The sequence below is a fragment of the Lagopus leucura genome, unplaced genomic scaffold (genome assembly GCF_019238085.1).
Source record: "Lagopus leucura isolate 7727_CA_CO unplaced genomic scaffold, USGS_WTPT01 Super-Scaffold_100004, whole genome shotgun sequence".
Taxonomy (NCBI): domain Eukaryota; kingdom Metazoa; phylum Chordata; class Aves; order Galliformes; family Phasianidae; genus Lagopus; species Lagopus leucura.
The window spans coordinates 41264866-41277086 of NW_024962264.1; the positions used below are offsets into that span (position 1 = coordinate 41264866).

General features: G+C 34.6%; 1 protein-coding gene across 4 annotated transcripts in view; it reads right to left on the reverse strand.

Moving 5' to 3' along the window:
* FAT1 (FAT atypical cadherin 1) overlaps positions 1-12221 on the reverse strand; it is a 103750-nt gene that overhangs the window by 35845 nt on the left and 55684 nt on the right. For all 4 annotated transcript variants that reach the window (XM_042870549.1, XM_042870548.1, XM_042870551.1 and 1 more), the window contains 3 exons: positions 10667-10996; positions 9943-10153; positions 5765-5904 (listed from right to left, as the gene is read on the reverse strand). In XM_042870549.1, the coding sequence (XP_042726483.1) occupies positions 5765-5904; positions 9943-10153; positions 10667-10996 (681 nt within the window). The remainder of the gene's footprint in view (positions 1-5764; positions 5905-9942; positions 10154-10666; positions 10997-12221) is intronic.

The following is a 12221-nucleotide window of genomic DNA, read 5'->3' on the forward strand; positions in this document are numbered from 1 at the left end:
GGGAAATGAACAGCAAGAACGAAAAGCATATGACCTTAAATATGCCCTTTTTTGATTGTCTGACTAGAGATGAATAAATACAATATATTTTAATGCATCCTGGCAGAAAAGTTCATATAAAATATGGAATGGTCCAATACAATCACTTACATAGTTTACATAAACTTACATAGTTCATGAGCACTTACATGCTCAGGAAAATTAAAAATGAAACAAAATAAGGATAGCTAAGAAATTAAAAAGCAGAAAACCCAATATTAATATAAATTAAACTACACTGATATATATTGTATAAAGGAAAATTTAAAAGACTGTATTCAACACAATTAATCCATGGATGATATGCTCTCAACATGAATATACCTCAACTGTTTTTTTACTTGCTACCTACTTCATAAAAGATTATTAAGTTCCGACTTGGAAAAACATAAGCAAAAAGATAAAGCAGTAAAATTCGATTAACTTAATTCAAAATCATTATTGAAGTTTGTGCGCATTTTCCCTCAAATGAGAAAATACAGAAACTTAGATTGAACACAGAAGTGAGAGGAAATGCAACTCTAGAGCAACTGTGTTAGGTGAATCTTCCATGTGGAAGACATGGCCATCTGTGCTTCTGAAATACAAAAAATGAATAGAGAAAAGCAGCAATTTGAGAATGCAGCGCCCCAAAACCAAAACAAATCAAAACAAAACAAAAAAACTGCGTGCAGGTACTAGGTTAAAAACCAGGAATGTTGTGAATATGAAGCCAACTATATTATTAACAAACATATCACTAAGGAATTAACAGAGTTTGTTCATTACTCAAATCACTTGCTCAGGCATGCAGTTTTTCTACATAGTGGTAAACACAACTCAAATTTGATCAATAATGCAATTGTTTTAAATTTACTTATAATCAAAAGATTCCATCTGCCTCAGCTGAAAAAGCCTTTTATCTATCCATTTTTCAGTCAGTGATTTTGTTACTTTATGCCCATCCCTGAATTTCTATGGACATGCAAAACATGAATCAAAGCACACCCTCATAGTAATGAAGGCAAACTGTACACTGGGCTGCTTTACTAAGGTGATCACTCTCCTTCAATTTGCCTGTGATTTTATAGATCTGTTACAGTCTGGAGCTCAGCAAGAAGAGAGATCTTGACAGACTAAAATGGAACCAGTGGAAGGCCACTAAAATCTAGAGGTGTGAGTGAAAGAAGATGAAATGCTCACAAGCTCCAACAAGGGAAACTACAGTTAGACATAAGAACCCTTCTTTTCCAGGAGGGTTGCCAAACATTGCCATAAAAGCACATCCAAAGAAGTGGCGGAAGCCCTGTCATCTCAGGTACACAGAAATGGACTAATTCCTGAAGAACTTGATGCAGTTTTGCAGTTTGCTTTGCTCTGAGCCACCAGAGTCTGAATTAGATGAGCTACAAGATATCTTCTAACCTAAACTATTATACAAACAAACAAGGAAACCTTGCTTTCAAGTCAGAGAATTTTTGCTGATGCTAAGAGACAGATGCTACATGTGCATTTTCTTCTAGATGTGACAGGGCCAAACAGTCACCAAAACTGTTAAGATCTTCATGTTAACTAAAAGGCAACAGAATACAGAAGTAAAATTGTACATGCAGTTATCAAAGGCTTATAGAGCAAGAGATGGGTTTGTGTGCATGAGAATGAAGTAACTACATGAAGAACTTGTTCTACTCTAAAGTAAAATGTATAATAAAAGACAGCAACGTAAAATGTCAATGAAATTATAAGATTAAATTAAAATAAATTATATGAATATTATATCTTAAGAAAGAAGTTTAATATCAAGAGGCATGCAATAAAAAAGTTTGACATTAAGAGACCATAATGCCATCACTGAAATGAAATAGTGTGGAACGGAAGAAGCTTGACTGAATGTGCAAGCCTATGAGCAGATCTTGTGGAGGCTAATACAGCCTGGTCATACAGAAACAGAACAAAGTAGACCAGGATTACCTCAGGGCAGAACATGAAGTATATTAATTGTATGATTCATGAAATCCAAATTTGCATTGCAATGCACTGATTATTAGTGTTTCAGAGAAGAGATGTGCCACTACTTAAACATACTCAGTGTGTAATATTTAACAGTGATGTTCCTTTGTTCTAATATAACTTTGCATTTTTTGACTCCTTGTTGAGTTTTAAATATTTTCCTCCATTCATAATAACATTTTAGTCATTTTGGCATGTTTATATTCAAGTTCAGAAGCAAAAAGTTACATTATTCAGAGACAATATAAATGCTGTATATACACTATATAAATAATATAAATTCTGTTTCCAAAATGTCTCTGGAAGCATTATGGGGATCACATGCCTAAAAGCATGTTCAGTCAATGAAGACTTATCAACCCCAGAGCATAATATCCACACAAATTTTGGATAAGGCAAGATTAAATATTCTACAGTCACACAGCAGTAAGCAAAATGCTGCAATTAGCTTTACACTGTTTTAAATGTTATTTCTAATGAAAAGAGCTGATAGACATAGAAAAGTCTGGAAGCAGCATAGCTCAAAACAAGATTTGTTATTTACTTTCAAAAATTAACTCAATAGTTCGTATATTGCTTCTCATATCCTGTGAATAGCATTTTCTACTTAAGACCAAAACATTATAATCTGAAAACATAAGTACATTGATTTGTTTTTCAAATAATATTCCTTCCTAATCATCATTTGTCAAACAAATACCACTACTGTAGGCACGGAATTTGCTTGTCCTTGTTTTGCATCATGCATTTGGCATTTAGATGCATACAAAATTCTAATAGCCTCCACGCCTACTCCTGCCTTATTTTCCAAAAAACTATTTAACTGCAGCCTTGAAAGAGTCAAATGCTCTCCAGATGTTAAGAGCCCAAGGCCAGCACAAGCCTTTAGTTTGAAGTCCGTTCAGAACACAATTTACAATGAGACTGATGTTTTCTTTGTTTCTCGTCCCCCTCCTCAATGTTTTGAAAATGTCATCAGCATTTTCAAGCCAAAACACAAAATTACTTAATCTGCTGTTAATCAAGGCCTCTTAAATTGTATACTGTATTTCAAATGTTTACAACCACTTTGCAAGCTAAAAGCTGCATACTGCATATTGTTGATCCAAAAACGTGTGCTAAATATTTGGAGTTTTTGTGTCTGTCATTCCTAACTGTTTATCAGCTTGTTCATTCTACAGAATGTCAACATAACAACTTTAATCACAGTTGTTTCAGCAGCAAGTACAGTGAATAATGGAACATACACGCTGGTAGCCATAAACAACATCTTCAACTTTGATTTCACATCAACATTTTTAATTCCCCTATTCCCCTAAAAGTAAGCCTCATTCCTGAAATTTATCTTCTTAACTCTAGTCCTCAGGGCTATCTTAGCAGATCAATCGATTTGGGTGGGCAAAGAGTTACAAAGGAGATCAGAGAAACAGTTAAAATCAAGAGTCTGTACATGCACCAACAGTTTCAGAGTTTGAACTAATCCACACTTCCCAATCTGCATACCACAGTAACATGAGACTCAAACAGTAACAGCTAACTTGCGCTTATCCCACAGGCAGGGGAAAAATGAGGATAATGAGAAAGAAGTCTCTGTGTTCTTGTAACAGAAACCACAAGCTCTATTCTTGCCAACTCTAGCTGAGAGAGGAAAAGTAAAGACATGAAAGAAAATCATACAAAAAGCAATCAGAGAAATAAAGGACTATAAATTTAAGACTGCCATTCCAATTCTTCTGCAGATGACTGTTGTGGCAAATGTTTATGATATTCACTCAGTTTACGAAATGCTAAAACAACAAATTCATTTAAAGAATTTGGACAAAAGCTACATTGTGCACTTCTGAGAAAAACTAAATGAATCACATGACCCAGGGGAAGAGAAGGGGTGAGGGTTAAAGTATTTTCATGACCTCCCAATTCCAACTTCTTTCAGCATATGAAACAGATCATGGCTCAAATGTGACAGCTTGGGATGCAAATGTCAATTCAACTATATAAAAGCAGCAGCACTAAGTAAAATGCCTGCAATCACTTGAGACCACAAGTTCATCGCTTACTAACTCCCAAGTAACTGTAACACACTTTGCATGGTGGCATTTTGACTGAATTCTTGAAAAAATAAACTAACAAACCCAACAAAACAAAAGCCTCCAGTTGTCTTCTGACTTGCCTGGCAAATTAAGTTCACTGCATTTAGAATTCTTCTATTTTTTTCACATAAAATCATACCATCTTTCCAGCATTTGAAAATTGGATTTGGTAAAAATGAATCCAGTCAATATTTTTGCTACAGCTAGGCAATAAATTTACAGCAGGATTCTCCAAAATTTTTATGGTGGCTATCAGCATCAGCAACAACGGCACCATGGTTAAGATAGCAGTGAGTTCTGGCTCACATACTGCTGGGGGAGGACTTACTGTAGTATCTAGAGATATGTCACCTGGAATATCACTGATAATCTTCACCACTAAAGGAAAAGTAAGTTCTCAAAGGGAAACTGCTACTCTTGCAAATTTTGACTACAGCACTTAGTGTTTTTGACCTATCAAATAAGGTGATCTCAATGAAAGACTGTTTTAAATCCTAAATGTCCACAAGGAATATTTTTGCTCTGGCTGAAAGGAAGACATACAACAACATAGGGTGAAAAAAACAGAAGAACATACACTGCAAAAAAGTTGAACAACGAAAAAAATTACATACATTACAAAGATAACTGTGAACATAAAAACAGCAATGCGTAGATTGCTCTTAGGTCTGTAACAGAGAGGCAAGTTAATTACAGGTAACACGGATACATCTTCATCCAAATCCAACAGTTTTAATTCAGTAAATAAATTCTTTCTTTTCCCTCTGGAATAAAAGGAGAGCTCTTCTATGCTTACATCTCCATTCACACCTATCTCTAATAAATCAACTATATTCAGGTTCTGGGCTAGGGAAAGAAACTAGATGGGGAAAACGGGATCTTCATCACAGTTCACTTTACTATGAGATATTTCCATTAGGTTACAAGAAGCTTCTGCTTTACAGAACTTCCTATCAGCCCAACTGCAAATACTTGCCACTGCCATGGGATGTTAGTAGGGAATTGATTTAAAGACATTTGTCTTGTCAGAGATTGCCAAACACTCTACAGAATGCAGCAATCTCTACCTCCACTGAAAGTGTTATTCTGGACGATACACAAAGATGCTGTTTTCTAAACATCGTTTCTATAAGCACATATGCAGAAGGAGCAGCTCTATTTCCTAATACAGGAGTTGGATATTGTATGATTTGTCATCCACAGATCTTAGACAAAAAAAAAAAAAAAAAAATCAGCAAATCTTACAATGATCTTTCAAAATCAAAGCTAAGCAATCATATAATATATGGGTTAGGAGGGAGTACGATAAAGTGGGGTAATTCAGGTAAGAAATATTAATCCTTTTGAGTAAATCATGCATGAAAGAGCATGGTTTCAATTTCTTTTATTTAGCTAATGTAGGAAAATGACACAAATTAAAAGCTGCTGACTCAGATTACAGCAAACTAACAGACCTTCCACCTGGACTGTCAAATCCCACGACTCTATGAATATCAGAATCCAGCTCTGTTTTACAAAAACTCCCTAAGTTATATATACAATATTCACTGTCCAGGATGCAAAACATAAATATAAAGATTGAAAGTAACTCCTCCCCCCATGCAGCTACAAATTCATCCTTCTACTAACTTTAGAAGGTCCATTACCTGAGTGCTGATAGATCTGGTTCCATCTGTTGCCTCCACAGTCAAGTTGTAATTTGATTTCTGTTCTGCATCAAGAGGTCTAGCAACAATGATAGTTCCAGTACCCTTGTCCACATCAAATCGACTGTCATAGTTGCCACCTTGTTCAGGAAATTAGGAGAGGGAGAGGTTCATAAAACACAGTATCATTCTACTGTTTCATATATGGTCATGTTGTCTTCAGATGTTTAATGAAGGTGGAATTATATACACACATACTTATATATACACACTTATTTTAAACCCATTTTTTCCCTGGTAATACAATATGCTGCTACTTACAGATATTTAAAACTGATTAGTTTTGGATGAAACTGATTTGTCTGGCTTGTGGACAGCTAGTAGACAGATTCTTAGAAAAGATTCTCTTTTTTAAATCAGAATTTTAAGATCACAAACTGTGGGAAACTGACAATTAGTAGGTGAAATGTGATTTATTTTATGGGCAGACATTCAGGATAGATAGTGAAAAACATGCTCTGTATCAAAATAAACAAAAGATCCAAATAAGAAATGCTATCACATTTGTGTCTTTTGAATCAGAGTATAAATTACTATATTTGTGAATATTGTGAATATATGAATATAGCCAAGGTAAAAAAAAGAGCTCTAATATCTCCAAAGGATACTCATGTCAAAGCAGAGTATCTGAAGAATTCATTATCCAGCCTCTACTGGGATAAGATCTCAGATGAGTACTAAGTGTTTAAATCATCAATGATTAATTATGCCTATCTCTTTCTGAAACAAGCCATCCTTCCCTGCAAAACTTTCAAATTGCCCTTTGAAATATAGTTAAATAACTGTGTAGATCAATAGCTGCATTTAAACATCTAATTGATTATCATGCCACTCTGAACATACTGTTATGAGAATACAATGTCCACTAAGTCCAAATATTGTTAATAATGATAAATACTGCAATTTAACTAGAATTGCTTTAGGCCTCTCAATAAGCTGTCTAAAATGGAGGATTCAACTTTTATTTTGGTCAAACCAATGCTGGATATGGCAAACCAACTCCTCCTGATTGTGTACATGCCTTCTTCTAATTAAATTGCATAAGGATAGCATTCAGATACAACCAGCATCCTCTTTTTGTTTATTATTTTATGAGTTTTTACATGTCGTGTTTTGTAAATCACTGAATGTCTTTTAGGAAAAGCCAAAGCTAGAAGTGAGAGAGTAAAATTTCAAAGTTGGCAAATTTATCTAAGAAAGAACAGTAAATACTGAAATGGGCCCCCATTCACTTTCAGAAAGTTCAACTTCATGACAGACATATCAGTTTAGTAAAGGTGGGCTGAATTCTGCTTCACTGAATTTAAAACAGGCAGTAACAAGGACAAAGATACTGATATTTTTCTAGTTTCATCAAAAGCCATTTCCTCTTCCTAGTCCAGCAGCAGTTTCCAAATCATATGAATGAATATGAACTGAACAGCATGAAAGACAGCAGCTTTGATTGGAGCAGGTTTACGTGAAATTTTTTATTTGGCTCTGTGTGAGATGTCAGCTTCAGAAAGCGAGTCTCTAACTTTCATAGCTGCCATGCAACACCATTTTCTCAGGCAGCGAGGAGAATTTAATGTCTCAGTAGAGTCATTGCCATTTTAAGGGAAAAGCAAGGCGAATGAACCTTTTCGTCTAATTTTCTCAATGCAATGACAAGCTCTGTAATCATCATCTTCCCTTTTCAAGGAAATCATAAAGACCTTCCTTAATATTTTTATAGCAGTGATGGTATCTGTTCACCCAGTGAAGCAGAACTCAACTCAAACTTCTGTGTCTGGTACACTGAAAGTGTAACAGCAACAGTTTTGGACAAAGCCAAAACCTGAAGTTCTGAATTGATGCCATATAAATGTAATGATGACAAAACAAAACAAAAAACGAACCTGTCACAAATGCAACTGTGAGCACTTTGATTTCCGAAGGGTTAATAAAATAAATAGTTTATAAATGTACGCTTTCATTTCAGATCTCATAATCTGGTAATAAATTATGTGATCTCAGCAGATACCTTCTGCTGTACAGTTCAGGTCACAAGCCATCTGAAAGATGTAAAATACTTCACTAGCAAGCTTGTCTCCTGGCTCAGCCAAAAAGAAAGAAAGCATGGAAAGCAAGCACAGAACACAAAGGAAAGCTGTCAATCAAATTAATTCATGCTATTAGAAACATTAGAAGAGGGCAGTAAAGTGACTAGCTATAAAATTAGCTGACAGACTGGCAACATGATCACATATCAAACTTTTCAAAACACTTTCATCAAGAAAGCAGTCAAAATAAAATAATTTCTTTTACAGTCTATGGACAAGTCCTGTTTTTCCCCTTGAAGTTTTCTGTAGCTGTTTTTTTAAAAATAGCATGTTTTTTGCATTAAGCATAAAATAAAAATACTTTAAATGTCCCAACTGTGCTGCATGCTTTACAGCAGCAAATCAAAATGAAATTATCATCAGAACGACTTTCAGATGTATACAACACTTGGAGTGCACAGCAGTTAAAATGAACTAAAAAGAACAATAGAAAAATACATCCCCAATCAAGTCAACAAGTTCTACTACCAAGACCCCAAACTCTGGACTGAGACCACAAAAAAAAAAAAAAAAAAAGACCTCTTCTATGAGTAAACACCCTCTCATCTTGGTCAACTACTCACCTTTTTCTGACAACTTCCCTTCCTTAACCTTTCCTTTAATGGTCTCATTCTGGTCTAAAGATATTTTTGTTTGCTTACTGGATGACCATATTTGAAATGGCGCACAAAGAACCTTCTCATACTTCATCTCTACTCACTTAAGCTATTTTTGTATTTTTTCCTTTTCTGCTCCTATGTCTATGTGCATGTATATTTGGGAGAACAGTAGAAGAGTAGTCTCAGTCCCAAAATATCTCTAATAAAAATAGCTTTGCCCCTATGAGAACACAAGGAGGCATCTTTAACCCTTTGCGCTCTATAAAATTTTACAGATCTCTGTCCACATATTTTGTCTAAATTCAAACTCTTTCTATTGGGCTATGATCAATTTTGACAGAAACTTCTTTTTCTCATGAATATATTAAAAAGAACCATATGAAAACTATGTAAGTATTTATAGATTGGCAGTGATATCAATCATGCCACATGCTGTTCATTCGTGAAGCATGCATTCAGGGAAGAGTTGTGTCTGTTCTTAGAAGAGCTTGAAAGTTTTCCGAGAACATCCTCAAGCAGTTAGTATTTGCATATTCCTGTTTCATGTATCAGTTTTACAAACTTTGTTTTTAACTGTTGCTGTTTTTAGTGACCCTTAGAATATATGCACCAATAAAACAGACATATAAAATTATCAAATTTGAAAGAAATAATTTTTAAAAAATGCTCTCCTCAATATCTCACAACTTCACAACTTAACCAGGGAAAAACTTTTCAACAGTGACTACCACGAAAAGCTCCCTACTGTCTTTTGTGAATGTGATAGAAAATCTGTTTGATATGGCTATCTTAACACCAGAAGGTTTACCACAGGCCTCACTCTTGATACTAAGCACTGCTGTTTGACTTGGTTTTGAAACGTAACACAGATCAGAACTTGTTTATAGTATCAACTACACAGTGGGTTCCCGAAGCCCAGTGGTCTAGAGAAAAGTCTAAATTTAAAAAATTACTATTCATTTTGTAATCACAGCATCTATGTATAGTCATGTTACTGTTAAGAACACCACTTCCAATGGTAGAGGTTAAGATGTGTTACAACTGTAAAAATATGTACAGGATGAAGTTTGTTGGGGCTAGGAACAGAAAATCAAAGTATTGAATCAAAGCAAGCAGACTGAGGAGCAGACCAAAAGAAAAGAAATCAGTGTGAATAGTATAGTATGTCTCAGGTTGCATGAAACTGACATTTTCTTTCTTTCCCTGTCCCATAACTTATGAAATTGATTTGATCTGTTTTAATTTCACTGGCACAGTATTTATAAATCATTTCCAAAAATGCAACAAATATTCTGAAGTGAAAAAAAAAGATATCTACAGCTGAAGACAGTCCAAATTCTGATTAGAATAGTTAAGAAACCAAGCCACAGTGAGTCCTCCAGTATCTCAGAACCTATGCATTCGTTTCTAATAATAAAAGCCCTTAAGGCATCCTTACCCGTTATGTCAAACCAAAGTGGTATTCCAAGAGGTTCAACAGCTATTACACCAATCATGTGAGCAACTGGATCACTTTCCATCACCGTAAAAGAAAAAAATTCTTCCTCAAAATAAATGGGCTCTGTGGGTGGGATGGGCTTCGGAATCCATTCTATGTGAAGCCGTGTAGTTGATGATTTTTGTGGTCGACCATTATCTACAGCTTTAATCTGTGAAATAAACACACCTTTTAGTCTACAGGATCATATAAATCATTATGACACAATCGGAAAAGTGGACATGTTTGTTTTTCTGAGATATATCCCAAAAGGATAACTGTCTCTCAAGGTGCTACTTGCTGCTCATTATCTAGGGAGCAAAAAGACAAAAAGCATTTAGCACCTGATAGTAGCATAAAACACTACCATAAATTCACTTTTACTTTGCTTTCTTCCTGAAAGGGAGTCAATATGATTGTTTATGCTCCCTCAGTATATTCATTATCTGTCAAGTTCTGGAAAACAGCAGCAGCTTCTTGGTTCTCTTTCTTGATACAAACATCTGAAATCATCCTTTAAAAAAAGAAAACAATCCATACAAAACAATACTTCTGGACCTGTTGATTCTTTCTTTCTTCAGATACTGCAGTCTCTCCAGCTTCTCATCTGCCAGCTATTGAACAAAAAGAGATGGAAGTACAGATAAAAGAACACATATTCATGATATACAAGATTTTGACTCACTGAAAGAATATCATATTCCCTCGCTGCAGAGAATTTCTTTGACGAAACCACTCCAGTTTTTGGTTCAATAAAGAATTTGCCATGTTCATCGCCCTCTTCAATGCTGTAAGAGATCTCTGCATTAGGGCCTTCATCCTTATCTGCAGCAATAACTCGGTAGATCGGCTCTCTCCTTGCGGTCCTCTCACGTTCTGGCTTTCCGCGCTCTGGAAGTCTGATTTTGTAGAACTTTTGCAAGAACTGAGGTTTATTGTCATTCTCATCTAAAACCTTCACAATCACCCGTGCAACTGTTGATTTGGCAGGAATACCATTGTCCGTCACTGTCACCTAGTTTTATTAAAAAAAAAAAAAAAAAAAGAATGCAGGGTTAGTGCTCAATTCGACTGCAGCCTTTAACAATGCTCTTTCTAAATCACATTTCCCTACAGCTGTAAATGAATCCTCTAACTTCAATTACTTAAAGACTGTTGAATAAAGTTATTTGATAAATAGTTAGGAAAGAATTACAAAGGTTTTTTCAGCTATTATGTTAATGTTATGATGCTTGATGTATGCCATGTAAGAGTTGATTCTATTATTTTTTAGCATAGGTATACATTAAATCTAGTCCACAGTTTTGTAGCATTGTAACAGAAATATTGATTTTTGAATATAGGAACAGCACACATTTATAGTATTTCTGATAACAATTTCACTGTAATATCTTAACATACTTTCAGCCTAGTGTTTCCTTGCAACTTTTGAATTTTATCATTTGATTTTACACCTCAAAAAATGCAATTTATAAGGCTGTAATTTCCAAAATCTGACCGGCCTATACATTAAAAACTCTACATTTTAAGGACATAATCACTAACTTGTTTGAAATAAGCATAAAGAATAGCCTTTTAAAGGAATATACATAATTTATTTCCAAAGCCTAAATGAAATGGGAAATGAAACCAAGTCTGTTCTTCCAGCAGTAGTCAGTTTCTACTACAAAGCCACAAAATGAGTGAGAAATCTGCAATGTTAATGCTAGCACCGATACAATGATAGTTTTACAGATAGTGAATAAAAATTCAATAAAATTAAAATATTTCTTGATTTGAAGCTAAAAAACATAGAAAAGACATTACATACTAGAAACAGACCAAACTGATGTAGAAACTTACTTCATACGTAGCAATCTTACCTTTTTACTTTACTTATTTCTTTTATTTAATCCCTCATCAATATATATTTATTTTTAATTATTATTCAACAATATTATAATTGCCAATAATTTATCAATAATTATAAGCTAATAAGGCATATACGCTAAGTTAATTTAGAACCTGTTTCAAAGAAGGAAAAAGATACAGAGGTTCCAGCTTCCTGCCCCTGCAAGTGTGTAGTCAATCAGAGAGTTACAGAAGCAGGCCCATCATTTTCTGAATTCATTCTGTCTTCAACATAAAAATACAACATGGATACAAAGCAGGTCTACTGATTGAAGAGTAGAATTGAATTCCTGATGAAATCCCTGACTAGAAGAAGAATTTATTATTGATATGATTGACAATAGTTTTAC